Genomic DNA, 26,262 nt, shown 5'->3' with positions numbered 1-26,262 from the left:
AATATGTAGATCTGTGTGATTTTACCACACGTGTAGACTCATGTAGACAGCATAACCAAGACAGACCATTCCATCACCACAAAGATGTCCCATGTGCAACCCCTTTATAGCCACACACACCTCTCCCTGCCCCCCACCATCCCTAACCCCTGACCACCACTCATTTGTTTGCATCTCTATTTTGTCATTTCAAAAAATGTTACATAAATGGAATCATACAGAAGGTGACATTTTGAGATTGGCTTTCTTCACTCAGCATGCCTTTGGGATGCATCCCAGTTGTTGCACATCGTGTCAGTTGTTCATCCCCTTTCATTGCTGAGTAGCATTCCCCTGTATGGAGAGACCACAGTTAGCCATTCCTCTACTAGAGGACATTTTGGTGGATTCCAGTTTTTGGTTTCTACAAAAGCTGCTATGAATAATTATGTACAGGTTTTTCTGTGGCCATGTTTTTCACTTTCCCTCCAGGACAGCAAGTGCTGGGTCCTCTAGTAAATGGATGCTTGGTTCTTAAAGAAACTACCCAACTATTTTCCAGGGTGGCTGTGCCACCACATTCTCACCAGCAGTGCCTGGGCGATCCAGTTTCTCTGCATGCTTGCCAACATTTGGTGTTGATGCTTTCTATTTTTGCCAGTTGTATAGGCATGTAGTCTGCCTTATTGTTATTTTAATTTATATTTCCTGGCAGATAGTGATGTTAAACTGTTCACATGCTCATTTGTTAGCCATGTATCTTCTTCAGCAAAATGTCTCTTCATGTCTTTTGTCCATTTTATACTGGATTGTCTTTTTACTGTTGATTTTTTGACAGTTCTTTATATATTCTAGATATGTGGTCTGCAAATCTTCTCTCAGTCTGCAGCTTTTCACCTTCACAAGGGTCTTTTGCGAAGTGCTCAATTTTGATGAAGTCCAATTTATCAATGTTTTCTTTTATGGATCATGCTTCTGGTATCAAGTGGAAGAATTCTTTGCTTAATCTGGATCATGAAGGTTTTTCTACTATGTTTTTTTTTTTTCTTGAAAGTTTTATATTTACACTTAAATTTGTGATCCATTTTAAATTTTATGTAAAGTGTGAGGTTTAGGTAGACATTCATATTTTTGCCCATTTTAAAACCAATTGTTCCGGCACCATTTGTTGAAAAAAACCATCCTTCCTCTATTTACTGCTTTTGTACCTTTGTCAGTCAGCTGATGGTATCTGTGTGGGGCTGTTTTTAATTCTCCATCTTCTGTAGATCTATGTGTCTATCTTTCCACCAGTATCACAGTCTTGACTACTGTAGTCTTGAAATTGAGAATGATTCCTCCCACTTAATTTTTCTTTTTTCAAAATAGTTTTTAGCTTTTCAGCTATTTTAGTTCCTTTGCCTTTCCATATAAATTTTAGAATTGTGTTATCTATAGCTTACAAGAAAATTCTGCAGGGGCTTGGTAGAAATTGCTACCAAGCAATTGAACCAAGTGCAGGCATTTTGCGAACTGAGACCCCCCACTAAGCCCGTATGACATTGCTTCAGGCAGTGAAGTTGGGCTCAAAATATCTCCTGAAGGGGTAGTTACTAATTTTTTTCATGTAAAATTGAGAAACTTACTGTGGTCAGGCTAGATGCGCTCTCAAATATACCTCTTCTAACATCATTTCTATTTGACTTGCAAGGCCTTCTAGGCCCAGGTTAATTTTCTAAATACAGCTGACTCCAAATTGGAGATGTCATAGCAGTGAGTCACAAGGCCTCTATGGGGGAGGCATTCAGTTTCAACAATAGCCTAGGAGCCGGTTAATAGTGGAATTTCTCCAAAATGGGTGTACTTGGTGGCTGCATCAGACAGGTGGCAATGTTGTGCTGTGAAACGGCCTGAGTACTTTAACCAGAGGAGTGTGTTCCCTTTCTCCTCCAGGGTTCTTTATTGTTTCTGCGGGACCACTGGAGAAGGGAGGACAAGGAGGCTAATTGGGGAGTGATTTACATGCCCCACTGTCACTTCTCTACATATGGCAATCCTTGAATGGGAGAAACCCCATGGAAATTATGAGATAGGTACTTCTGGGCACATAACACATCAGTTCCAATAGACTTTGGATTTGGAAGCTGTGACATTACATTGAATCACCCAAAAGGCCCCACTCACAAGGGAAGCCTACCTTCTCTGCTGCGGGGCTCGTTCAAATGCCTTTCCCCGCTGAGGAGTATAAAATGTGTGAGTCAGGAGCTACCGCAGGTGGCATACAGGTGCCAAATCCTGCTACCCCCCAACCAAGAGGGTAGGAAACCTGAGGAGGTGGGGGAGGCTAGCCTGTGGGAAGGGAACTTAACTGTTGTTTTTTTTCTCCTTTAGCCTCTTGCTCCAGGCTCAGTGGCCCAACTACCTCTCCCATGGCAGTGGTGATGCCTGTTAGCATCCAGAGAGAACCAGAGCCAGGGGCTTCTTTCTTCTCCACACCCAACCAGCAGTCTTTGGCACCTCTGTCACTCCGGCACTTCACACCTTGTCATCATTGCCAGCTGTGAGGGCCACCTGCTCTGCATGCACTTTTGCATGTGAACAGTGCCACGACTGCTTGCAGCCCAACCAAATCAGCTTCTAAAGTTTTTGGTCCACTCAAAGCTCTCAATCAAAAAGCAAGGCTCTTATCGCTGATACTATTTATTTTATGTTTGGGGACTCCTTGATTCAGGAACTATATCTGCCTTTCTGATAGTTAACAGGAATTGCTGATTCCTTGTCATGAAAATATTCCTTCCTCTGCCTGCCTGCAGGAGTCACCAACCATTAAGGCACCGTTTGCGCAGCTTGTTTCAATCCTAGCTTTTCTGGCTAAGCCTTTAAACATTAGTTCAACTTCTGTTCAGTAATAAGTAGGACAGTGGGAACCCCTACTCTCCTCTCATCTGTCACTTGGGGGAGAGCATTCACTACCAGATAGATTCCAGGGAGTCTTATATTCCCAAATTTGACCCATGGTTCCTCTTCCAGAAAAATCATGTCTCTGTCAGCATTCCATCCCCACTGCCAAAACTGTCAGGTGTGGGATTTGATTTTACCCTATCCGTAAGAACCAGTAAGCAAGCTGGCCTGTCACGGTATCATGGATGCTGACAGAAGACACAAGACTCTCGGGTCAGAGGCCAAGGATTTTACTTAGCATTCATGACACAACCTGCAGAATGAACACCAGCATGTTTGTGGCAGTTCCCCTGTCCCTAGTTCCACAGGGCAATGCAATGGGCCCGGACGGATGCCAAGCATGCAGCTGGAACACTGAGAGTGAGGAAGGCACTGCTTTTACAGCGTACCTGCTTCCTGTCCTCAAGGTTACTAACAACATAAATTCTGGGAAATACTCAGGCAAAACTGTCATCAGGCCTTGCAGTCTTGGGACACCCAGAAAACCATGTGGGCGCAGAAGAGGTGCAAGAGAACTGGCTTGTCTTGTCTGACAATTAGCCTTTCCTATGTTGTGTTCTGTTTTGTCCATGTATGCATCTCTTGTGCTCTCTGTAAACTGATGCCTTGTGTGGGCTAGGTCCTTGTTCAAAAGTTTGCACACTACTCACAGTTTGTCAGCCACCTGTCAGTCCTAAGTGGAACAGACAGCTAAAGAAAACTTTCTGGTCCATCTTTCTTTAAGAACTATGATGACTGCCCGTTCCTAAAATAAGGATGGTCACTCCACAGTCTAGAAAGAGCCACTTCTATTTTTCTAGAAAGAAATCTATTGTGGTGAGAGGGTGATGGCTGATAAGGCAGTAACATACTGTTCCTAAAGGAAAAGACCCAGTGATTATCCTGATGGCCCAATGCTGAGATAATACCACTCAGCCCCAGCGCAGAGCACACGACAGTTTTTTTCCTATCGAGTTTTTATTTCATCCTAAAAAAAAAAACTCCCCAAATTTGTTAGATTCCAAGATTTTACTCTTCAGAGATACACTAACTATAACTGTTTTAAGATTACAAGCAAACTTTAGTAAGTCTCAGGTTTTAATTCACGACAGGTAAACAACAGTATTTGAGGACTAAAAGGAGAACAAAAATGAGATCAGTGGCTGCAGTAAACAACATTTGAAGAATAATTCAGCAGATGGACATTAGTGGTTAAGCTTCAGATCCACACAATGAAAAGCATAAATACAATGACATGACTAAGTGGTTATCACCGGCAGACTCCACGAAACCTGAAGTTCGGATGCAAAGGGCTGTTTCGGTAACTCAGAAGGGACAGAATAACAAAATGGTGGTGTTTCTATTCATATGGCATACAAAATTTTTCCTGCCCTAAGCAATTTCACAAAATACATCAAAATTCTTTTTCCTTTGTGTTTCTATTGGAGATTTCAAGGAAAAATCATAACACTTTTCTCCTGAAAGCTACAGTGATGAAAATAAAAGGAGCACTGAAGTCACAATGTTTTAACACATTGTCATGCAGTGTTTTGGAGTTTATCTTTGGGGTATAAAATACTCAGGAAAAGGGCTAGTGTAAAAATGTAAGAACCAAATTAATCCCATTATATCAGAGGGAATTTAATTTGAAGAAAATCAGCTTCCTGACTTGGTTAAAACAAAGTCTATAATGTAATGAGACAAAAGTGAAGTAGTTTAAGTAATAAATGTTTAATCAAAGAATTTTACATATTATTAACAGCATTCATTTGGCCAAACATCTACACGTTTGTAGAATCCTACTGTATATAAAGTGGGAATGTATCAAGTATAGACTATGAAAGTGCAAATAACAAGTCAAGGTTAGAGTAATTTTTTTTTTTTACATTATAAAATTAACTTGTTTACAAAATAGGCTTTGCCAAACTTTATTTCTGAATTGTAAAGTCAATGACTGTGTTGTTTTTAAAATATGTACCAAGGAAATACAAATTGAATAATGATCATTTTTCATGCTCAGGAGGTAACAGCACAGAAACAAAGGGTACTGCACAAGGTGCAAGGAGCCGGAACCCACCACATACACTGTCTTCACACAGACCACTCTTTCTCACCTTATTGCAGCTTTGCAAGACGCCTCAATGTGATACAAAGACTCTTTCTACTGAAAAATTACAACTTGGTCTAAAAACTGATTGGTGTCAATATTTTTAATCCAAAATAAATTTGTAAAAAAATCCTTTAATGGACTGTTTCAGTTTAATATACAGTAATACACTGTAGACAAAGTTAATATTTTCCCCAACTAATTTAATGGGGATTGACATCGATGTTTCTGATAACTGGGGAAATAAAAGTTAACATGGACCTTTGATATCCATGGCATAGGAGCAATTCACACAGTTTATTCCAAGGGAAACTGGGGAATATTAAGTACTCTAATATAATGTCCTAGCCATATGAATTTGAAGGACAGAATTTCAAAAGCAGATTCTGGAGAAAAAAAAATTAATCAAAAACCGTAATCACAACTCACATGGATATCAATACTAATATAACCTTTTACCCAGCCCAGGACTTGCCTGTACACACTCAGTACTGAAATTTTGGTATCTGTAGATTTCTGGTAAGAATCTGGCAAAACATTAAATGGAGTGTGGCATATCTATTTTGTTTGTGTTATGCTAGTTTTGATAATATGTAAGTAAAACAGCCATTCCAACAGTTTACTCTAGTTTTAATTACACAGTGTACCATTGTATCTTAATTACAACTATGACCAGTATTTTCTTCACAGTAAGACACTGATAACTAGGAAGTTGATTTTTTTCAACACTAAACAGTAATCACACAGCAAATGAGTATTGTGCAATAGAACAAACACATGTCAGCATTTGCTATTTAGGCAAACAAACTGATTGAACATTTTAGTTGTTATATTTACTGTAAAGGCAAGGCCATGGGTGGTTTTATGGAGGTCTTTGCAATTCATAGCATAGTTACTTCAGAAGAGACACTGGAATTTGAATTACTCACTTATTTAACTGGCAACTATCCATTTAGTTAGGCAAAGGCACGGTAACATGTTGCGCAGGATGTTTTATTGAATTTTTTAATAACTGTGGGATTTACTATAACTCATGGAAACTCCACTTTTTTTTTCTATTTTATAAAACACTTACCATTAAAAGTAATTGCACCCATTAGTAATTAGAATGCACTGTAAAAGTGTGAAAACAAAGAACTATGATTGCACTTCCAATAAAGTGTCTCTTAAAATACAGCACCGCTGTTGCTAATCAACTGTATTTTAATATTAAAATAAACTGTTTTAACAGCAGCATTAGGTTTAGTTAACTTAAGCTACAGGCTACATTTATTTAAATGCAGTCTCCATGGCAACAAAAGCCCATTCAACTCTGGAATATCACTGCTACCAAGTGGCACCTTTAACTCCCGAGAAGGCCGGGACTCCTCTGGAGCACTCTGGGACACTGCACGCCTACACGCCTTGTTAGTCAGCGCGTGAGTCAGTTTGGCACAAGTGGACTGTAATAGACATGACAAGAAATCTTTGATTCATGTGAATATGAGAACTACACTGTGGTAGATGTAGCACTAAGGAGAAGCCTTGGATACCTCAATTCACACCGCTCAGACAGAAAGGAAGGAAGGAAGTGATGGGAGAGCACAGACTGAGGAACACAAAATGTTATTAGATCTGTCCAAAGTAACTTCCAAAATGAAGAAAACTTTTTTCTTTAAAACAGGAAAAACCACCCAAGGATTAGGGAGTAAGCCTTTAATTTAAACGTTCAATTTAGGTATTGCCAACCTTAGGCTTAACAGACAACTGCACTTTCTCAGAATGTGGAATCTGGCCTACTCATTCCATTTGTGTTTCTCTTACTCTTCTTTTTTGTCAGCACAAAGGGGAAAAGCTATCTCATTAAATACAAAGGAAATTCCCTGTAAGGTTAAAATCAGAAACGAAGCTACCATTCAAGGGAACTCCTTCAAGGGAACTCCTTCGTATTCAACCCTAATGTCAGTGGTTTAAAATTGAATTGGAATTGAGTGGATCAAGTCTCTGTACAGCATACTCCACCAGAACACCATCTGTACCTGTGATTCACTTAGAGCCCAGAGGTCTGCAGTTCACACTAAATGGACTTGTTCAAGCCAGTCACTTGAGGTCTGAGGTGTTTGACTTGAAACATCTGAACCATCCCCCTTGTTGGCTGCCTCATTATCACTATTGCCAGCTGGAGATGCTGCCTCCCCAGCCAGAGTATTTTCTTCTAAAGGATTTCCTTCTTCTATTTGGGTTCCTCTACCTTCACTGACCACAGCATCTTCGAACACCGACTCTTCTTCCGGTGGCACGAGTTCCACATCCCTCACACCTTCTGACTCATCTTTGACACAGGGGTGCTGGGAATCTGTACTGATTTCTGTGGCTGCTGGAGGAATCAGGGCAATACTCTGAGGGTTCATGTCATGAAACCAAGCCATGATATTGCCAAGAAGATTGTCATTGATGTTGGCGTCCTGGCCAGCTGAGTCAGGGTCACTGGATGAGGGATAGAATTCACTTCTTGCCTCACTGAGAGGGTGTGAACTCAGAGTGTCAGTTGAAAATGGGTCACTTTCTGCTCCTAATCTCATGAGGCTGTCACCAAGTTCCAACAGCTCAGAGCTGCTCAACGCAGCCCGAGGGCTATCTGTGTTCCTGGGGACCGAGTCTAGCCTGGAAGGTAAAGAGGTGCCTATCGCTCCTAGGGATGCCTCATTACTGAGGAAGTCTCTATTTTCCTCATCAATGGCCAGCCCGGATTCTTGCAGTGATAACTGTATTGCAAGAAGTATATTGGGATCATCTTCATCCAAGGAACTCAGGGCCTGAGGTGACAGAAAGTAAAATCACTTCAAAATTTAAAAGGAAAAATGATTCAACTCAATGAGGTTTACCAACTATTCTTTTGCCAAAGATAATAATAAATATTACTCTCTTTATATAGAATTATTGTTTTATCTACTTAAATCTTATTTTAATTTTCTCCTTGCCCATTTAAGAGCAAAAAATTCCTTAAGAGATCTCTGAAATTTAGGAATCTTTTCCGGTATTACATCTCTGCAACAAAGGTTTTAGAATGAAAAGAAGAAAAAGGAAAGCAATTAAAGTAAAAATAGGAAGCCAGGCTAAAGAGAGAAAGAGCATGAACAGGGGCGAAGAGGCTGCTCAGGAAGGCTACCTGAAGAGAGTCCTGGTTTTCAGAGCGACTGGCAGGGGTGTAGTCGCGCAGGGAAGAGCTGTGCAGCACGCTCATAGATGCGGAGCTCACCACCGAGGTGCCAGGCCTGCGGCCACTGCCACCATCTGGGGTATCTGTTTTAAAGCAAATGGAACCAGAGACAATTCAGTCATACAAGATTTCACTCATCTTTTTCTTTTGGCCGACAATTTCTCTTTCAGTGCTGTTGAAAACCTGTGTTCACTTAATCTTTCAGAGATTTCTCCTCCATATTTGTCTCATCAAAATATATCTAATACTGGGGCACCAGGGTGGCTCAGTCAGTTAGGCATCCGACTTTTGATCTCAGCTCAGGTCTTGATCTCAGGGTTGTTGTGTTCAAGTCCCACACTGGGCTCCAAAGGGGGGCGCTAACTGGCTTCCTTTATTTAAAAAATATATATTTTTCTGTATATATATCTATATGTGTATTATCTAATACTGCTACTTCAAACCCATGACTGTTCTTTACATTTTTGTTTGCACTATATATGGTTCTATTCATAGATGCAAGTGCTACCACCCATTCCTCTTTTTTTCCTTAAGCAATAACACAGGTATATTAGTTTTCAGAGTTCTTAAAACTAAGGAATTTTGGAATTACAATTGCTTGAAGAACAAATCTTTAGGCTCATTGATCCTGATACATTAAAGATCATCTGCTGACATTATAGTTTGAAGATTTTCCATTAACAATTTAACATTTAAAAGTTGATAATTAAAATCATTTATCTCTAAAACCAGAAGTCTTCTCTCTTTAAAGAATGTTTAGAGGAGAACTGAGGCTAGGAGAAAAATACTCCACGAACACACTAACCGTGATCAAGAGCTATAATTTACTGACTGCTCACTAGGTGCTACTAGTGCTCACGGGTTTTACGTGCATTCTGTCACTGAATGCTCACAGTGAGCCCACAATGTGGCACTCTTACTGCTTCTTTGGAAAGAGGAGACTGAAGCTTGGAGAGGTTAAGTGAACTTGGCTCAAGTTTCACACCGACACACAGCAGAGATGGGGTCAAGAATCCAGGTCTGGCTGACTCCACAGCCCAAGTTCTTAAACTCCCTGGTTTCCTGTGTTCTGTGACATTTGAAGCATCTGCATATTGACTGTATATCTGCACTACAAACTATTTCTCAAACATTTAGATTAGCCAGTTTTTAGAATGAATTCAGGCGAACAAAGAGACTAACACATAGCCAACTTAGGAGCTTACCTAAAGTGGTCTCACTAGGCTCATCAGGGTCTGGAGGGTTACTGAGCAGACTGTGCACATCTCCTCGACGGCGTTGCTGTCTGTGCCTCCTCCGATACTGAAATTCAGCATATTCCTGCATAAACCAAAGGTTATAAAATACAGGAGAGCATGCAATTTTTTTAATGCAAATAAAACAAACAAATACACTTTTTCCAGGAAAAAAATGTGTGATTTTATAAACATATTATAAAATCACTTGGCTTTAACAAAAGAAACTTCAGGTTTTGCCATGCCAAGGAAAAAGAAAAGGTAAAATGGAAAACGAAAAATTTTAAATAGTCATTACAGTTGCCTGGATAACTTGGGAATACTTGCAAGCTCCAATGCTAGGTCATAACTGAGCCTTACTTCATATGCTTGGGTCTTATTACATAATGTTATAAATAATACTATAATGATTTTACTAATATAAGTTAGGATCTTTACTAATATAAGCTAGGCTCTTGGAGGTTTGGTTTTTAAAAAGTGACTGTGGGGGGCGCCTGGGTGGTGCAGTTGTTAAGCATCTGCCTTTGGCTCAGGGCGTGATCCCAGCATTCTGGGATCGAGCCCCACATCAGGCTTCTCTGCTAGGAGCTGCTTCTTCCTCTCCCACTCCCCCTGCTTGTGTTCCCTCTCTCGCTGGCTGTCTCTGTCAAATAAATAAATAAAATCTTTTTTAAAAAAATAAAAAGTGACTGTGATATGTGCAACAGAAAGGAAAAAAAAAAGAAAACAAAGAGCATACACTGTCAAATACTTGTGAGACTATTAGATTTTGTATTCCTTGGGACAACCACATACCATACTCAGAAGTTGAATGATTAAGTTAAAAGAAAAATGTGAAGGTAACTTTAAAATAAGATGTTATTTGGCTTCCTTCCTATATTAGCTAATATGTGGGGTTATCTATAACACAGGCAGGGGAAGTGTTTTCTATTTAGCATACGGGAAGAACACAGATTTGGGCAGAGGCAGAACCTGTGGCTACCTGATATTACTTGGGTACAAACATATTTTTCCGTGTTTTAGTGACAGAAAAGACTAGAAGAGAGGCCAGTTAGTGTGCATGACACCAGCATAAATAGGCTAATTTTGAGGACCATTATAGAACCTTTTGGTGATAAATGCAAAGATACTCAGGTTTATGATCATCCTGGTTACCCTAGGATATTCAACATGTACATATTGTGGAAGTAGTGCAATAAACCAAGAAAAGTTTTACAACACAAATAAAATTTTCACATCATACCATTCAAGTTAAATTTATTTGAACTCCATCTGTGTAAACAAGCAGTTGGACTCTAATAAGAAGTGGTGGCATCCTACCAGGCTAGAAACCAAGAAAGATACTACTGGTTCTCAGAGGGATTATTTAGGTTCTTTAAATTTTTCTGCTGAGCTGCAGTATGATTTGCTCTTTTTCTGGAGGCCCATGATCCCAAACTGGGTGACTATCACGTGTCATCATGGTTCACTGGACCACTAAGGGACACCACGTTTCTCAGACGAAGATGGCATGAAAATTTTATTTCAGTTTAGCGTTTATTTAATTAAAGGTTTTATTTATTTATTTTATATATATAGAGAGAGACAGAGCACGTGAGCAGGGAAGGGACAGAGGGGGAGGGAGAGAGAATCTCAAGCAGACTCCATGCTGAGCGTGGAGCCTGACTTGGGACTCATTCTCACGACCCCAAGATCATGACCGGAGAGGAAAGCAAAAGTCAGATGCTTAACTGACTAAGCCATCCAGGGCATCCCTCAAGGCTTATATTTAAGAAGAATTCATTCACTTTGTACACTTGATGATGGTACAAAAAGTTATTCTGAAATAAATGAAGTACTACTGACCACAGAATATACATATTCCCAATTTAAGAAAATTAAAATTTGGTCTAAAAACAACTATAAAAGACACTTGATTTATTTATAATTATTCTGACAGAAAACTCAATGTCATTTTCTCATGATGCATCAGGTTTAAAAAATTGATCACATAAAATCAAACTTATCTGAAAATTTATAAGAATTCCTAGATTTTTTAAAAAAAATTATTTATTTATTTATGGGGGGGGGAGAGAGAGAAATGCGTGCATGGACAGGCAGAGGGAGAGGGACAAAGAGTCCCAAGCAAATTCCCTGCTGAGTGCAGAGCCCCATCTGGGGCTCCCGCCCACAACCCTGAGATGACAACCTGAACTGAAACCAAGAGTGGGACACCCACATGACTACACCACCCAGGTGCCCCAGAATTCCTAGATTTTTAAGGAAACATATGAAAAGGCTTTAGTTGGTATACTCCAAATGGTTCAAGAGTATTAAGGTTACAGAGAAGATTGAGAAATTTTGAGATTTATAGGGGAGAAAGCTGCCAGGAGATTTTTGGTGAGCACCAAATCTGCCAGTGACTCAAAGGGACGCTTTAATCCTTCCAGAACTTCCATGAAGTAGATAACACCATCCACATTTTAAAGAGGAGAAATTTAAGGAAGAACACTGCCTAAAGTCTAATAAGTTACAAAGCTCGACCTTGAATTCAGGTGTCCCTCAGACTTTAACATTATGCTCTTTCCTCTGGGCTCCAATGCCTTTAAAGTGGTACAAAATACTTGTGACTGTCACTGACTCATTCAATTTAATTAAAAAAAAGAATAAGATGGAATTAACTTTACTGAAAAAAATATAAATTCAACCTAAAAGTCTATTGGAGTTTGGTGACATTATTTTTTTTTCAGAGTATATATGAAGGCAAAGAGCTAATTTTTCAAGATATTACTTTGGCAGTTACTTGATAGTCACACACATGAAAAATTTTAGTTTCACACTATATGGTAATTCTTTAGACTTGCAATAAGATTTACATAAAAGCGTGGTGTTTCATTGTGCCAAAGACTTTAAAGAAGAGAAAAATAAAAGTAGTTAAAAAATTCTTATAAAACTTATTAACACAAAAAAAATAAATTTAAGAAGAAAAGTTACTTATACTTTCACAATTCTCAATCTCTGGAGAACAAGAGTTCAATAGTTTTATTTATAAATATCCACATGTGAGGTGGCAAGCTTTCCTTTTTTTTTTTTTTTTTTTACAAAATGAATCTGTGTCAGTCACATTAGCAGGCCTTCAAAATTCAAGGACAAATATTTAGGATTCCTAAAGTTATTGTCAGAGCTAGAAGCTGCAAGATGATGCACACATGACCCTGAGTACACTGGTAAAGGTTTTATTTTTGTTCAAATAAAGCTAAACTGTATTTCTATCCTGAAGTACTGAAATCTTTAGTACTCTTTTTTTGATAATTGAAGCTTGTTTATTCATGCTTTTAGGTGGAAATTTTCCATATTACCCTCAAAGCTGTATTGTAACATAATAAGCATAGGATCAACAGGTAAAGAAAAGGTTCATAATTTGTTTTACAATAGAAATTTCATTACTATATTGAATTATTTTTGCAATTTAAGTAAATTTAAAATTTTCCAAAGCACAAACTGTTTTCTCAAGCCAGTATTTTCTTGGATATATCTACCAATACAAAAGGCCACAAGGTGATTGCAAGTATCCTCAGCAGCTGAAAAGAGAAAATATCTGATTTAAATAAGCCACAGTCATTTCTGGATCATAACTGATTTCACTCTCTTTCAGTTGCAGATAACAAATGGGCTGTAAATGATAAACAAAGGTTTCATTGTTTGTCCCGCTCCCTTCCAAGAACTAAGTTAAAAGGTAATTATAACATAAACATTAGATATATACTAGTGTTTTAAAGAGTAAGGGAGGAGAGAGGGAGGTAGAGAGAACTGCTAAAGACATTTAAAGTCAGACTCAACAGTGACAGTGGCAATTTAAATCTCAGAAAATAGCAATGTGATTGATTTTCACTCATTTTTATTTGTGGTAATTGCTATTTGCAGTGTTAGTATTTTAGGCTGTTTGTATTTTAAAATCTATCAATAACAACAACCAAAAAACCCAAGAAGAGGGTGAAAATCTTAAAGAGAAACAGAAAGCAACTAAGCAAAGCATTTCTTTCTACATAAACATTAATGTCAAGTTTCCACCTTAGAAACTGATTACAAATCAACTGAATCAGCTTGTTGTAGTAACTTTAAAGAAAGACACTGTGCAGGTTTTTCATAGATTTAGACTGAAGTAATATTACAACAAAAACATATTTTTCTTTTTTTTTTTTTTTTAAAGATTTTATTTATTTATTCGACAGAGATAGAGACAGCCAGCGAGAGAGGGGAACACAAGCAGGGGGAGTGGGAGAGGAAGAAGACAGGCTCATAGCAGAGGAGCCTGATGTGGGGCTTGATCCCATAACGCCGGGATCATGCCCTGAGCTGAAGGCAGATGCTTAACCACTGTGCCACCCAGGCGCCCCAACAAAAACATATTTCTGATAAATAAAATTTGTATCTCATTAACCAATTTGAAGTTATGTTCCAAAATATATAAATTTGGCCTTAATTCTGACTGCTCAGTAATTAAAAATAATAAAAAGGGAGATGCATTTAATAATGTGATAATCCAGTACTACAAATAGCTAAATGTAGGCTCTGCTGAGGCATTTTTATTATATACCAAAGAGAAAACACTGCTGACAATCTCAGTAGGATTTAGAATAGATAAGGGTGGAAATGCAAGCAGGATTTCATGAAGGAAAAATATAATTAAAAAACAATACAACCCCCCCCAAAACAATTACCTCAGGTGATGCAAATCCTAAATATTCCCAATCCCATGTTCCACCAGCAAAGCTACAAAGAAATTAGACATAACATTTGATTTATTACTAGCACTATAAAGTACAATCAGACCCTCACCCACCGAACATTACTTTTAAGTCCTCTGCTTGGAACGTGCTTAACCAAAGCAGATCAACTACTGAATATAATTAAAATACTTTATTTCTTTCAAATTCTAAATTGCTTTATGTTTGTGTAAAATGGTGGAAAACAAAAATCATCATGCTATAACAGGGTATTTATGATTCCTTCTATTTTTATTTTATAAGTTTTTATGTGATGAAAATAGGGTCAAAGGAATTTCTAATGCCTATAATTATTATGAATTAGAAAATAGGCTTCAATTTATAATGGCAGTAGTAGTATAAGTATCTGAAATAAACAACCAAAACTCAACTGTTTTTTAATGGAGGAATATGAATCACTTAAATAACTTTATTAATATCAGATTTCTAATTTCTTCATAACCTCTTACATAAAACTATAAACAAGACCATAACAAGTTGGCAAGGCTTCCAAATTTGACATTGTAAGATGTTTATGACTATCATATCACTACATATATTACATATTTGAAGTGATGCCATTAGAATACTTTGAATTATGAGTTCACTGAAGTGTGAAATTAACCTAGCCTAATTTATTCCAAGAAACCACACAAAGACAAACAAAATATAAGAAAGATAGAAATAGTACTGGGGGAAAAAAATCCCCCAAAAGAAGTTAACATGCTTTTATCAGCTCTCTGTATTATAGATATAAGTAACTTCCAGGAATACGAACCCCAGTTAGATAAAAAATAAACCTGGTGGCATTTGTGGCTGGAGCTAGGATGACTTCCATAGCATGCATCCCTTTTACCTGCGCCTTGGAGCTTCTGGTGAGTCTGCAGGAGCAACTCCCCGAGCCACAGATGCCAGGAATTCTTGTCTCTTCTGCTGTACAAGGCACGCTGCCTTGATGATCTTGTGGCGGGGTGTGCGAAGGTAAGGCCTATTGACTTTTTGGGCAAGGTCTTCAGTGACCATTTCTAGGTCTGTCTATGGTAAGAAGAGAGAAAAAAAGAAGGCTTATTGGCTGAGTAGGTTAGTCAATAACAAATCCATTGTCTATCTGGTTTCTCAGTTAAATCTCTCTTTTGAACTCAGAAATTAATCCAAACTGTAAAATAACTTCCTATTTAATATATGCTTCTATTTTGCACATTTCAGGAAAATAGCACTCATTCGAAAGGCATTTATAACAATGTAGTCATTACAGATTACAAAGAAACAGTGAGTATGCCAGATGTCTACAGTGAATTTATCATTTGTCTATGTGAAAAAAAAAAACCGAGTAAATTTCAAGGCATTGTACATGCAAATACATGACTGCGTAGTGCAGACTATATGTAAATGCTAAAGGAATTTAAGGCAAGGAAAGATCCCTGTGATCTGGGGTTAGGTCTGAAAGGCTTCATGGAGAAAATAAATGTTGAGCATTTTTAAAAGAAATGTAGGATATAAATTACTAGAGGACAGTTCAAAGGGGTGACATGAAAATTGTGGCAAGAGAAGAAAGTTTGGTGGATTAAAAAAAAGAACGTATAATGAAGTTGGTTAGCTACAGTGATGTCAGCTGGCTTAGGTGTTTGTTTTTTAAATACTGTAACTTTTTCAGTTGTATTTTTAAAATAAACTGGTAAACAGCAACTTTCCCATCTAGTATGTAAGGTGGTTTGTTTCATCTCTGAAGATAAAATTTCTAATTACATAATCAGAATTAGGCCAGATTTCAACATCAGGCAGTTTAAAACAAACAAATGTGGTGGGAAATGTTTGCGTAGCTCAGAACTCACTCAGATTTGCAGTGGCAAATTTAAAATATACAAAAAATTTTCAGTTTATTACTGGTAACTTTTCCTTTATTTAAAAACCATTCTAAAAAATAAAAACAAAATTGTTTTCTAGTCACAGCCAAATAAGATAAAATTTAGTTAATTGGTTGAAAAAGGACAAACTCTGTTTTTTATAATAATTGCATTTAAATTTAATTTTAAAAAGATATCTTACTTGCATGAGTTCAAAAATTTCTTTCTTTGTGCTTTTAGGTTCTAAGAAAAATCCATATGGATAAGAACACTTGAGAATGCGTCGAGTTTTTAAGAGCACATGAACTGCATCTTCAATGAAAGTGGTATCTGGACAGCCTCCTTCAGCTATAAAGTAAATCAGGTATAGTGAAAAAAAATTGTTTTGCAAATATGCTGTCATAAATTAAATGACTGAGTTTTCTTAAAAAACAACAACAAAGGATCTCTATGAAGAAACTGTTTGAACTAACAGTATGACAATGATTATTTGAGCTAAACACCTACACAAAACACTCATGTGTGGCTTGTCTGCATTTATAAATGAAGCACACACTGCAGTTGCCAAGGAGCACTGATGGCAGTCATGAAGGAATGCATACACTGATTCTGGATTCTGTTCTTACCCTGTTGGTTAAACAAATCTAGCTTTAGGTTAACTCTTCTTTACTATGTTTTTCAGGTTATCTCTAGTGAAACTTTACTGATTAAAAATTAAAACAAATGGGGGCTCCTGGCTGGCTCAGTCAGAAGAGCATGCTACTCTTGATCTTGGGGTTATGAGTTTGAGCCCCATGTTTGGTATAGAGATTACTAAAAAAAATAAACTTAAAAAAAAAAAAAGAATTAAAACAAATGCCCTGCTAAGGTGTTTGCCAAAACACAAAACAAAAAAACCCCCACCTAATTATGATTACGCTTCTGCAAAAACATTGTAAGAAAAAAGATAAAACATTCTGGGGAACTGGATAACTAATGCTAGTAAATATATCAAGAAGAGAAAGACCGAGAGGAAGGCTGAGGAAGAGGGGAGAAGAAACTGCCTGAACATCTAAGACTGTTCCTTCTCCAAGTATCATTGTAACATTCTAGTTTTCTCCTTAACTGCAAATAAAGGGAAACTAAGGAGCAGAATCTAGATTCATAAGTACTTTTGAAAGTAAGATTATTCTGCAGGGTTGTGGAAAGAAATTACATGTGTATATACACACACTGACGTACAGACCATCCCAAAATATCTATCCTAGCAGAGGGATCAGAACAAAGAAGATGTAAAAAAAGAAAGCATAACAAAACCACCCCCCCCAATATGATATGTGTGAGAAGTATGTGAAGTTTTGTTTCTTCCTTTCCAATCCCTGTAACATTTAATTCTTTTTCACATCTTACTATGCTGTCTTGAACCTCCAGAAGGTTGAAAAGAAGCAGTAATTCACATCTACAGATATTTATCGAATGTTTACTATGTGTCAGGCAATGTTCTAAGCATTAGGGACAACCTGGTGATTTAAGAGACAAAAATCCCTATTGAAGAACTGTAGAACTGCGAGGGTTTTTTCCCTTTCCATTTTTACTGTGGACAGTACTTCAAGAGTTTGGTAATGGCGATATAGTTACATCATTCCTGAAGTCTAAAAACTAAATATTAACAAGGGGACAAAGGTGCTATTGACACTTTTCCTTCTACTCTAATTTTTTCAATTTATGCTTACTATCTTAATTAGGGAATTACCCTCATGAAAAGGGTCTTACTTTTACAAACTGGAGCATATACAATTGCATCTTTACGCTGAAAACCTTTTATATCTAAGCTATGATTATTTTAAAAATGTGACTTTTTAAAGCAAACATGGTAGAACCTATACTCTGGGTGGTCACTGTGAGATATTATATTTTAATGAACCAATACTCAATCCATTTAGGAATGTTCTTTCCGAATTTCCATTTTAGGATCCGTAAGTCAGACCTATCTCATGTCTTTGCTTTCAGACTCTGATGTCCATTTTTTACCAGTGAGATGATTTCTCCCAAAACTGTATTTGACTTCCATTCCATTAAGCAGTCTGCTAAATTTTCTCAAAAATCTTTGGAAATTTAATCACACTACAACTGGGTAACATGTGAATCTTGCTCTTTTGACTAGATCAAGGATGCCTTTTAGGGTTCATCCACTGTTTCAGATATTGTAGATTATCAGCAGTGGCACAGAGTAAGCAAAACCATGATGTGTGTTTATCTGCTAACAGTATAGGCTGCATTAAGAGGAGCATGTAAGATAAGCCAGGTAGAAAATCTAATTACAGAGGCCTCAAATGCTAAGCTGCACTCTGGGCTTCAGAGAACTCCAAGCAGTACCAGAATGAGCTAGTGCAGATAATAATGTATCCCTTGAAGGGCCTTAACCTCCTACTAATGAATTGACTTAAGCATGTAAGGCTATTTTTATATTAATTATCACACATACCACTCATAACTTACTTTCTTTGAGAGCTCTACTCAATTGCTCCATCTTTTCTTTGGCTGTTTTAAGAAGGCGTTGTTCTAACTAAAGGAATAGAAATAAATAATTTATATAATTTTATTTATTCACAACAGTATAATTCAGAGCATTTGAAATGATTTGGGACATACCTGATAGCTATGCTCATGGTTTTTAAATCTTGTGTAATAGTGCATAAATCTGTCAAGTTCCTGAAATCGTTTGTGTTTTTTCTCAGCCTAGGAAACAAAAGTCCATAAATGACTTTTATAAATAAAGCACTAGCTACTGAAATTGGGGATTTTGTCACTTAAAACTTTTATTAGTAATAGGTTGTTGTGCATACAGATTTCATTATTTTGAGAGAAAAAAAAAACCAGTACATTTTTAAGGCTACCAAAACAAAGTCTCGCATTTGTATTCTCTGCGATAAACCACTGATTCTATGATTCCAGAGCATAAGGCAAAGATGCCTCTCAAGACCTACATTTATCAGCTCTTCGATGTTTTATTATATTGCTTATTGCTATGGACTGAATTGTATCTCCCCAAAATTCATGCTGAAGCCTTACCCCCCAATGTGAATGACTGGATTTGAAGACAGGGCCTATGAGGTGATAAGGGTTAAATAAAGTCATTGGGGTGGAGCCCTAACACCACAGAATTAGTGTTCTTTTAAGAAAATGAAGAGACACCAGAGCTCGCTCTCTCTCTACCATGTAAGGATATAGCAAAAAGACAGCCAGCCCTCTGCAAGCCAGGAAGAGAGTCATCACCAGAAACTCAATTGGCAGGAATCTTGATCTTGGACTTCCTAGGCTCCAGAACTGTGAGAAATACATTTCTGTTGTTTAAGCCACTCAGTCTATGGTATTTTGTTATGGCAGCCAAGCAGACTAAGAGACTTACTATATGCTATAACATAATACTGTATTGTTGATATTACGTTAAAATTGTTTTTAAGTCATGATAGAGATACGGCTATATAAGACTTTAACAAAATTAAAAAGGGAAAATTAAAAAAAGAAAGCTCTCAAGTTGATAGCCCTATTTTATTTAAATTAAAGGCTACTCTAAAGTATATTCAATCTGGGGGGGGAAGGAAAAAAATAAAGTGTATTCAATTTAATGCCTCATTACAACAAAGACAGGAAAAGAAGAAATGCAAAATACTCCCAATGTATTAAGTGGCTCAGCCAGAGGCCTTGATTTAAATGGTTCTCTTTACCTCCACGGTCATTTCCTTGGATTGCTCCTCCACATGCTGAATGACTTCATAGCGAGTACATCTGTAATACCCTCCTGTGGAAGAACTATGCTTCTTCCATTCTTCTAGGCAAATCCAGCAAAAGTCATACTTGCACTTCAAAAGAAAACATATATGCAAACATCACCCTGTGTTAGCATGCAAATTATTTTCTAATTTCTAGTCAACCACTTTGTAGAGATCAAGCACTTCTGCCTGTGTGAACAGGTACAAATCTTCTAAAGACATGCCGTTTTTTTCATGTTTCCTCTGGAGACCTTATATGTACTATGGAAAGATGCGGAAATAGTTTAAAATGACCTCTTAAAAGGATAAATTGAAACGTAAATCAAAATATTATAATATCAAGGAATCTTTAAAAATATCAATAGGATATTCTTTCCCAATAATAAAGAAAGATACTGACAATGTTTCATTTTTCAAGTGCATGGTAATCTTACTTTGGTATATAAAGCTTCACCAGTCTTCATCCGAAGTTTTTCTAATGACTTTGACAAATTGTTTTTGAAACTAGGAACAAATTAAAAGGTTTCTAAGTAGAAAGACAGACATAAGACCTGTTTCTTGTTTTTAAGAAAATTTTACTTTATTACCACAATTGGCAGATAATGCCAAAAATATGAGCATTATGGCATGAAAATACATCCTTTTTTAAAGTTTATGGATTTTGGGTCAGAGGGATCTCCCCATTTCAATCTATTTTCTTCTGGTACTTTTATGTTTGCTTGCTTTTTAAACATTTAAATATTTGAGCTGTTCAGAATTTACACGAGTATACAGTATACACTATGAATTCAACTTTATTTTTCCACACAGCTGTCCAGTTGTCTCAATCCTATTTATTGAACAGTCTATGTTTCTCCACTGCTGGAGATCCTCCTTTACCATACACTAAATTCCCACATATTTCTGTATATTTTCTTGGCTTTCTATTACAGTTTCATTAATATCTAGATTCGTGTGCCAACACCATGCTGTTTTAATTACTGAGCCTTTACAATAGGCTTACTATTTGACAAGGCTAGCTCTTCCTCACTGTTCTTTTTCAGTTTTCCTAGCTATTCTTGCTTTGTTTTTCCATGTGAACTTTTGAATTAGCTTATTTAGATGCAGAAATAAAACCTGCTGGTATTTTCATTGGAAACTTTCTATCCAACAACTATGTTACCTTTCCAAATTTCAACATCTTTTATGTCCTACAGATAGGGGTCTTAAAATTTTCATCATATAAATTTTGTACATTTCTTTTTTTTTTTTTTTTAAAGATTTTATTTATTTATTCGACAGAGATAGAGACAGCCAGTGAGAAAGGGAACACAAGCAGGGGGAGTGGGAGAGGAAGAAGCAGGCTCATAGTGGAGGAGCCTGATGTGGGGCTCAATCCCATAACGCCGGGATCACGCCCTGAGCCGAAGGCAGACGCTTAACCGCTGTGCCACCCAGGCGCCCCAAATTTTGTACGTTTCTTAAGCTTCTTTCTACATAAATGAGATCTTCCTTTCAGTACATATTTTGTCTGGATGTTTTTGGTACAAATGAAGGCTATTGCCTTCTGCATATTAACTTTGTACTCTGCTAATCAACTGAACTTTGTTGTTAGTAATTATGCTATCTGCAAAAAAATAATTTTATTACTTCACTTCTAATTTTTACATCTTTAATTTCTTCCTATTGTCTAAATATGTTGATTGGTATCTCCAGTCCAATGTTAACAATCTTTGTTATTGAGAGTATTCTTCTTTTTTTAATTTTTAAGACTTTATTTATTTATATGCCAGAGAGAGAGAGAGAGAGCACAAGCAGGGGGAGCAGCAGGCAGAGGGAGAAGCAGGCTCCCCACTGAGCAGGGAGCCCGATGCGAGACTTGATCCCAGGACCCTGGGATCGTGACCTGAGCTGAAGGCAGATGCTTAACCAATTAAGCCACGCAGGCGCCCTCTTACCTTCTTGGTTTTAGTGACAGTACCTCTAGTTTTCTCATTAAATATCATGCTAACTTTTGCACTGAACTAGATGTATTTTTATCATACTAAGGAAGAGTCCCTCTATTCCTATGAGTGTTTTAATAAAGAATGGTTGTTGTTTTTTTGTCAAATGCCTTAGTAGCAACTACAGAACATATATATGATTCTTGTCTTTGGATCTACTAATAACATGAGGTATAGCAATAGCTTTTTAAATATTGAAACATTCTTGCATTCCTGAAATAAACACATGGTCAACTACTTTTTTTTTAATTAAAAATTTTTTTTAAAAAATTGAGACATAATTAACAAATCACTTTTAATGTATTCTTGCTGTATTATATGTGCAAAGATCTGTGGTCCCCCCCCCAATATCTTATTTAGGATTTATGCATTGCTGTTCATAAGTAAGATCGATCTATAATTTTAATTTTTATAATCTTCTTAACAGTGCTAATATCAAGGTTCTACGCACTTTTAATAATTTGAAAGCTAGCTTTCTTTCTTTCTCTTTTTTTAAAACAACTCCCAGAAACAGTTTAAGTCATATTAGAATTGCCTATTCTTAAAAGGTTTGATAAAATTCTATTGTGAAACTGTTAGGGCCTATTGCTTTAAAGGGGGGAGATTGCTGAAAAACTTCCTTCTACGGAAATAAGTTTGGATATTTCTTCTAGAGTCAGTTTTAATAAATTATATTTTCTTAGAAAATCAATCCATTTCAAATCCAAGTTCAAATTTATCTGTAAGAGTTGAGCAAAATTATCTATTATCATTTCAGTTTGCTTTATTTATTGATTAGTCCCCCTAATTCTTACATTGTGCATTTGAACTATGTCATCTCCATTTTTTTCTTATGTAAGCTTAGTGGTTTATCTTATTTTTTCTTCAAAAAAACCACTGATTTGGGTTTATTAGTTATACCGTTTTTCAGTTTTCGCCTCAACTGATTTCTGCTTAAAAAAAAACAAAAACAAAAACAAAACCCTTCCGGGCACCTGGGTGGCTCAGTCAGTTGAGTTCAGGTCATGATCCCAGGGTCCTGGGATCGAGCCCCGCATTGGGCTCCCTGCTCTTTGGGGAGCCTGCTTCTCTCTCTCCTTCTGCCTACTGCTTTCCCTGTTTGTGCTCTCTTTCCCTGTCAAATAAATAAAATCTTAGAAAAAAAAACAACAAAACTTCCTCTTGGTGTTCTTCAAGTTTATTCTGTTTTTCTAATTTTTTTGAGTCATATCCTTAACTCATTCCTTATTTTGTATTATTTTAATGAGGCTATGCACATTTCTGAGCATTGCTTAGATACAGGTGCTCAGGTTCTGGTAAAGTAGTATTTCCATTATCCTAGTTTCCTAGAAATTCTTTAATTCCCACTTTTATTTCCTTTAACTCAAGAGTTGCTTGAGAGATTTAAAATTTCCAAATGAAAGAGGCCTTCTGTAGCTTTATTATTAATTTCTATTTTATTCCATTATGATCAGAGAATGTTGCTATTACCATTTCTATTTTCTGCAGTATTACTGAGATTTTCTTTGATGAACAATGGTCAAATTTTTTTTGCTAATGCTCCACTGATACTTGTTTTCAGGATACAAAGTCTGAATATATAGCAATCAGATATATCTTAGTAATTATGTTAAGTCTTCTATATCTTTATTAATGTTTTCCCTACCTGATAGGTCATGGACAGAGAACTAAATTAAAGTCTGTGTCCTCATTAGCTCTTCACTAACATGGACTTACACAATAAATTGTAGATATCAAGGTTCTGAGAGGATGCAAGTTCTTTTATTGCTTGGTATAAGCAAACTTTGTGCCTGATTTGATACAAGTACCCTTCGGTACAGCTTTATTGATGTCTCAAAATCAGTGGCAGAAATTTCTACAAAACAGCCAAATTTTATATTCTATGATAAGAAAAAAAATATAAAACTTTAGTAACTTATTTTTTAGCTGCAGCATATAGTTTTAGAGAGTCAGATGAAGAAAATTACTATAAGTGATTTAAAATGTGTAAGAATGCAAAATTTAGTTTCCTGAAAATTATCTAAAGGGAAATGAATAGTGTTTTTTAAAATAAATAAAACTATTTTTATAAGGCCAAATTTGTCATTCTTCTATTTAACAATTTGATCCCAGAAAGTAAACACTGTCCACTGAATCATAATCAACACTGTGGCAATAATAAAAGTATATTATGATTCAGTCATTGCATTAGAGCATGGATTCAATTACATATGATCTGTTCCACCTCACATTAAAAAAAATTCTGAAAGTATGAAATTCTTTTGTAGCAAGGTTATTACTTTCTAGATGTCTTTCTTCTATGTCCTAAAAATTACTTGTTAGTTTCTTTTGTTCAATGCAAATACTTCAGATAGTATATGAGATAAGACTACCACATTTCCATTGTGTGCAAGTAAATGTTTCTTTTAAATGCAAAAGAAGCTTAAGCAAATCTGTTTAAGATAAATCATCTTATATCATGAGCCTGATGAATTCATAAAAATATTCATTCACTCAATACATATTTATCAACTACTTAACTAATGGTAGGTGCTTTGAATAAAGGTAACTAGTAATTGCATCTTGCCTCTTTATTAGTAGCCCAATGGCTGATTTTTATTGTTATCGTTTTATCGTTAACCTGTATTTCTTTACACATCTATATAGACTGTAACAGATTTTCCAAGAAAAAACTAATAATGGATATTAGAGATAAGACCACAAATAAAATATTTTGGCCTGATCAGCTGAATTAATCAGATGAACTAATCACCTTTGGGCATTTTGCTCAGAACACTGTACTACATTTTTCTTCTTACCTCTTAGGAAATCATTATTACTGTCTCACTAAGCTAATTCATTTATGTTAATTTTATAGTAATAATAGAATCATAAAAATGATCTGGTAACTGCTATTTTTTAAATGTAATAATGACAATCATCATTAGCTTCAACATTAAAAATCAAGTAATACTTAGAAGATATTGATATATGTTATTGGAATCTTCTTAACTACTTGGGTTTCTTTTGCATTGTAAATTAAAAGTTACATTGCTCTTATAACTTTAAGTCATTATTTTTTATATACATGAAACTTGCAAAGAAAAAAATTGGAATATCATTATAATTTTAAAACAGAAATGTTCATAAATGTAGGCATGGATTAATAAAATATTAACCTAATTCCAGAATATTTGTTTTAAATATGGCAGTTTCTTTCTGTGTAACCAAACCAGGAGGGTAGCCTTCCAAAAGTAATTTTTTATATTAATTATGTTTCGGTCAAGAAGATCTTTGTTGACATTTTCAATACAGGATTGAATGAATGAATGATTTAACTGATGATTTCATTAGCAGACCTAAGTGTCCACTGCTTTGGGTACTTTTATTATATAGCCACCTCTACACAGACACCAACAGTTAGATGTGGACTTATGGGAATTGCCTGGGGCCTGACCTGGGGCTTGAATCCAAGCTGCGCACTTAAAAGCCAGCTTTGTAAGAGATGTCATATAAAATAGCACTTTATCATTTAATATTATTATATATATATATAGACGAAACTCTCTCAGGATCCTTACTGGGTAGGGGCCGGGAGGAGTCTGTAGTTCAGCAGGTAAGATTTCAGGATCCTCACTGGGAGAGATTAGCAGGGAAGTGATTCTGGCGTTTCTCACCTTCAGGCCAAATACCACTGAATCCTTAACCTATTTTTAACATTCATTACAAGTGTAAAATGTAGTAGTATAAAGCAATACTTACGTCATTCAACAAAGAATATAGAATGTAATCTCCTGGAATCCATCTGAAACCCAGCAACAGTTTTATGCTTGTTTCTTCTTTGGATTAATAGTCAAATTAAGATTCTAACTGCAAAGCATGCAAAATCCTCTTTAACTTCTTACCTTAGCACACTGCATGTGATTGCATCCCTCATTCTTCTGTATTGGAGACTTACAGTTAGCACAAGGCTTAGAGTTAGTTAACAACCAGAGACAATTGGCAGCATCCTCATAAGCTTCACTAACTCCTACAACTTCAGGATATTAAGCACAAACACAAAACACATGATTTAGTGTAGAACTTCAGAGGGAACCCCACCCCCCAAAGTTTTCTTTGTAGATTGTCTCAATTTTAACCATATATTTACTTTCCTATTAGGGTCTATGGCAAAGTTTTTAAACTGCTTTGTTTTGAATAGCATGATTATATGGTAAGAGGTTGTATTCCAAAAGCTCTATTTATGAAATCTGATTTAAAGAAATTTTTCTCTGAAGTTGTGTCCAAATAAACTGGGGAAGAAAATAACTAAAGTTAACAGAAAGCAATATATTTCTGTCTGTTTAAAATAACTATTGCATCAAAGAGAATTCTAGAAAGAATGGTAATTTTAGGCAATAATTTCTTAAATAGGTCAGTTGCAAACATAATGACCAGATACTCTTCATCACAGTAAAAAACACAAAAATTATACTGAAATATCAGTATCTTTTTTTACCCATGATTATTTCAGATAAACTA

General features: G+C 36.2%; 1 protein-coding gene across 1 annotated transcript in view; it reads right to left on the bottom strand.

Annotated features, from left to right (window-relative positions):
- Positions 1-1,013: 1,013 nt before the first annotated feature.
- The window catches only part of ANKIB1 (ankyrin repeat and IBR domain containing 1), a 159,644-nt gene continuing 134,395 nt past the window's right edge, over positions 1,014-26,262 (bottom strand). The window contains exons 9-18 of the mRNA XM_034642389.1: positions 25,647-25,777; positions 19,736-19,870; positions 18,660-18,746; positions 18,507-18,573; positions 16,231-16,376; positions 15,041-15,219; positions 14,140-14,191; positions 9,410-9,524; positions 8,154-8,287; positions 1,014-7,800 (exon numbers count right to left, since the gene is read on the bottom strand). Of these exons, the coding sequence (XP_034498280.1) occupies positions 7,057-7,800; positions 8,154-8,287; positions 9,410-9,524; positions 14,140-14,191; positions 15,041-15,219; positions 16,231-16,376; positions 18,507-18,573; positions 18,660-18,746; positions 19,736-19,870; positions 25,647-25,777 (1,790 nt within the window). The 3' untranslated portion in view covers positions 1,014-7,056. The remainder of the gene's footprint in view (positions 7,801-8,153; positions 8,288-9,409; positions 9,525-14,139; positions 14,192-15,040; positions 15,220-16,230; positions 16,377-18,506; positions 18,574-18,659; positions 18,747-19,735; positions 19,871-25,646; positions 25,778-26,262) is intronic.

Source organism: Ailuropoda melanoleuca, chromosome 1 (assembly GCF_002007445.2).
Source record: "Ailuropoda melanoleuca isolate Jingjing chromosome 1, ASM200744v2, whole genome shotgun sequence".
Lineage (NCBI taxonomy): Eukaryota > Metazoa > Chordata > Mammalia > Carnivora > Ursidae > Ailuropoda > Ailuropoda melanoleuca.
The sequence above is the reverse complement of the archived record's forward strand: the minus strand, read 5'-3'. Positions and strand labels throughout refer to the sequence as shown.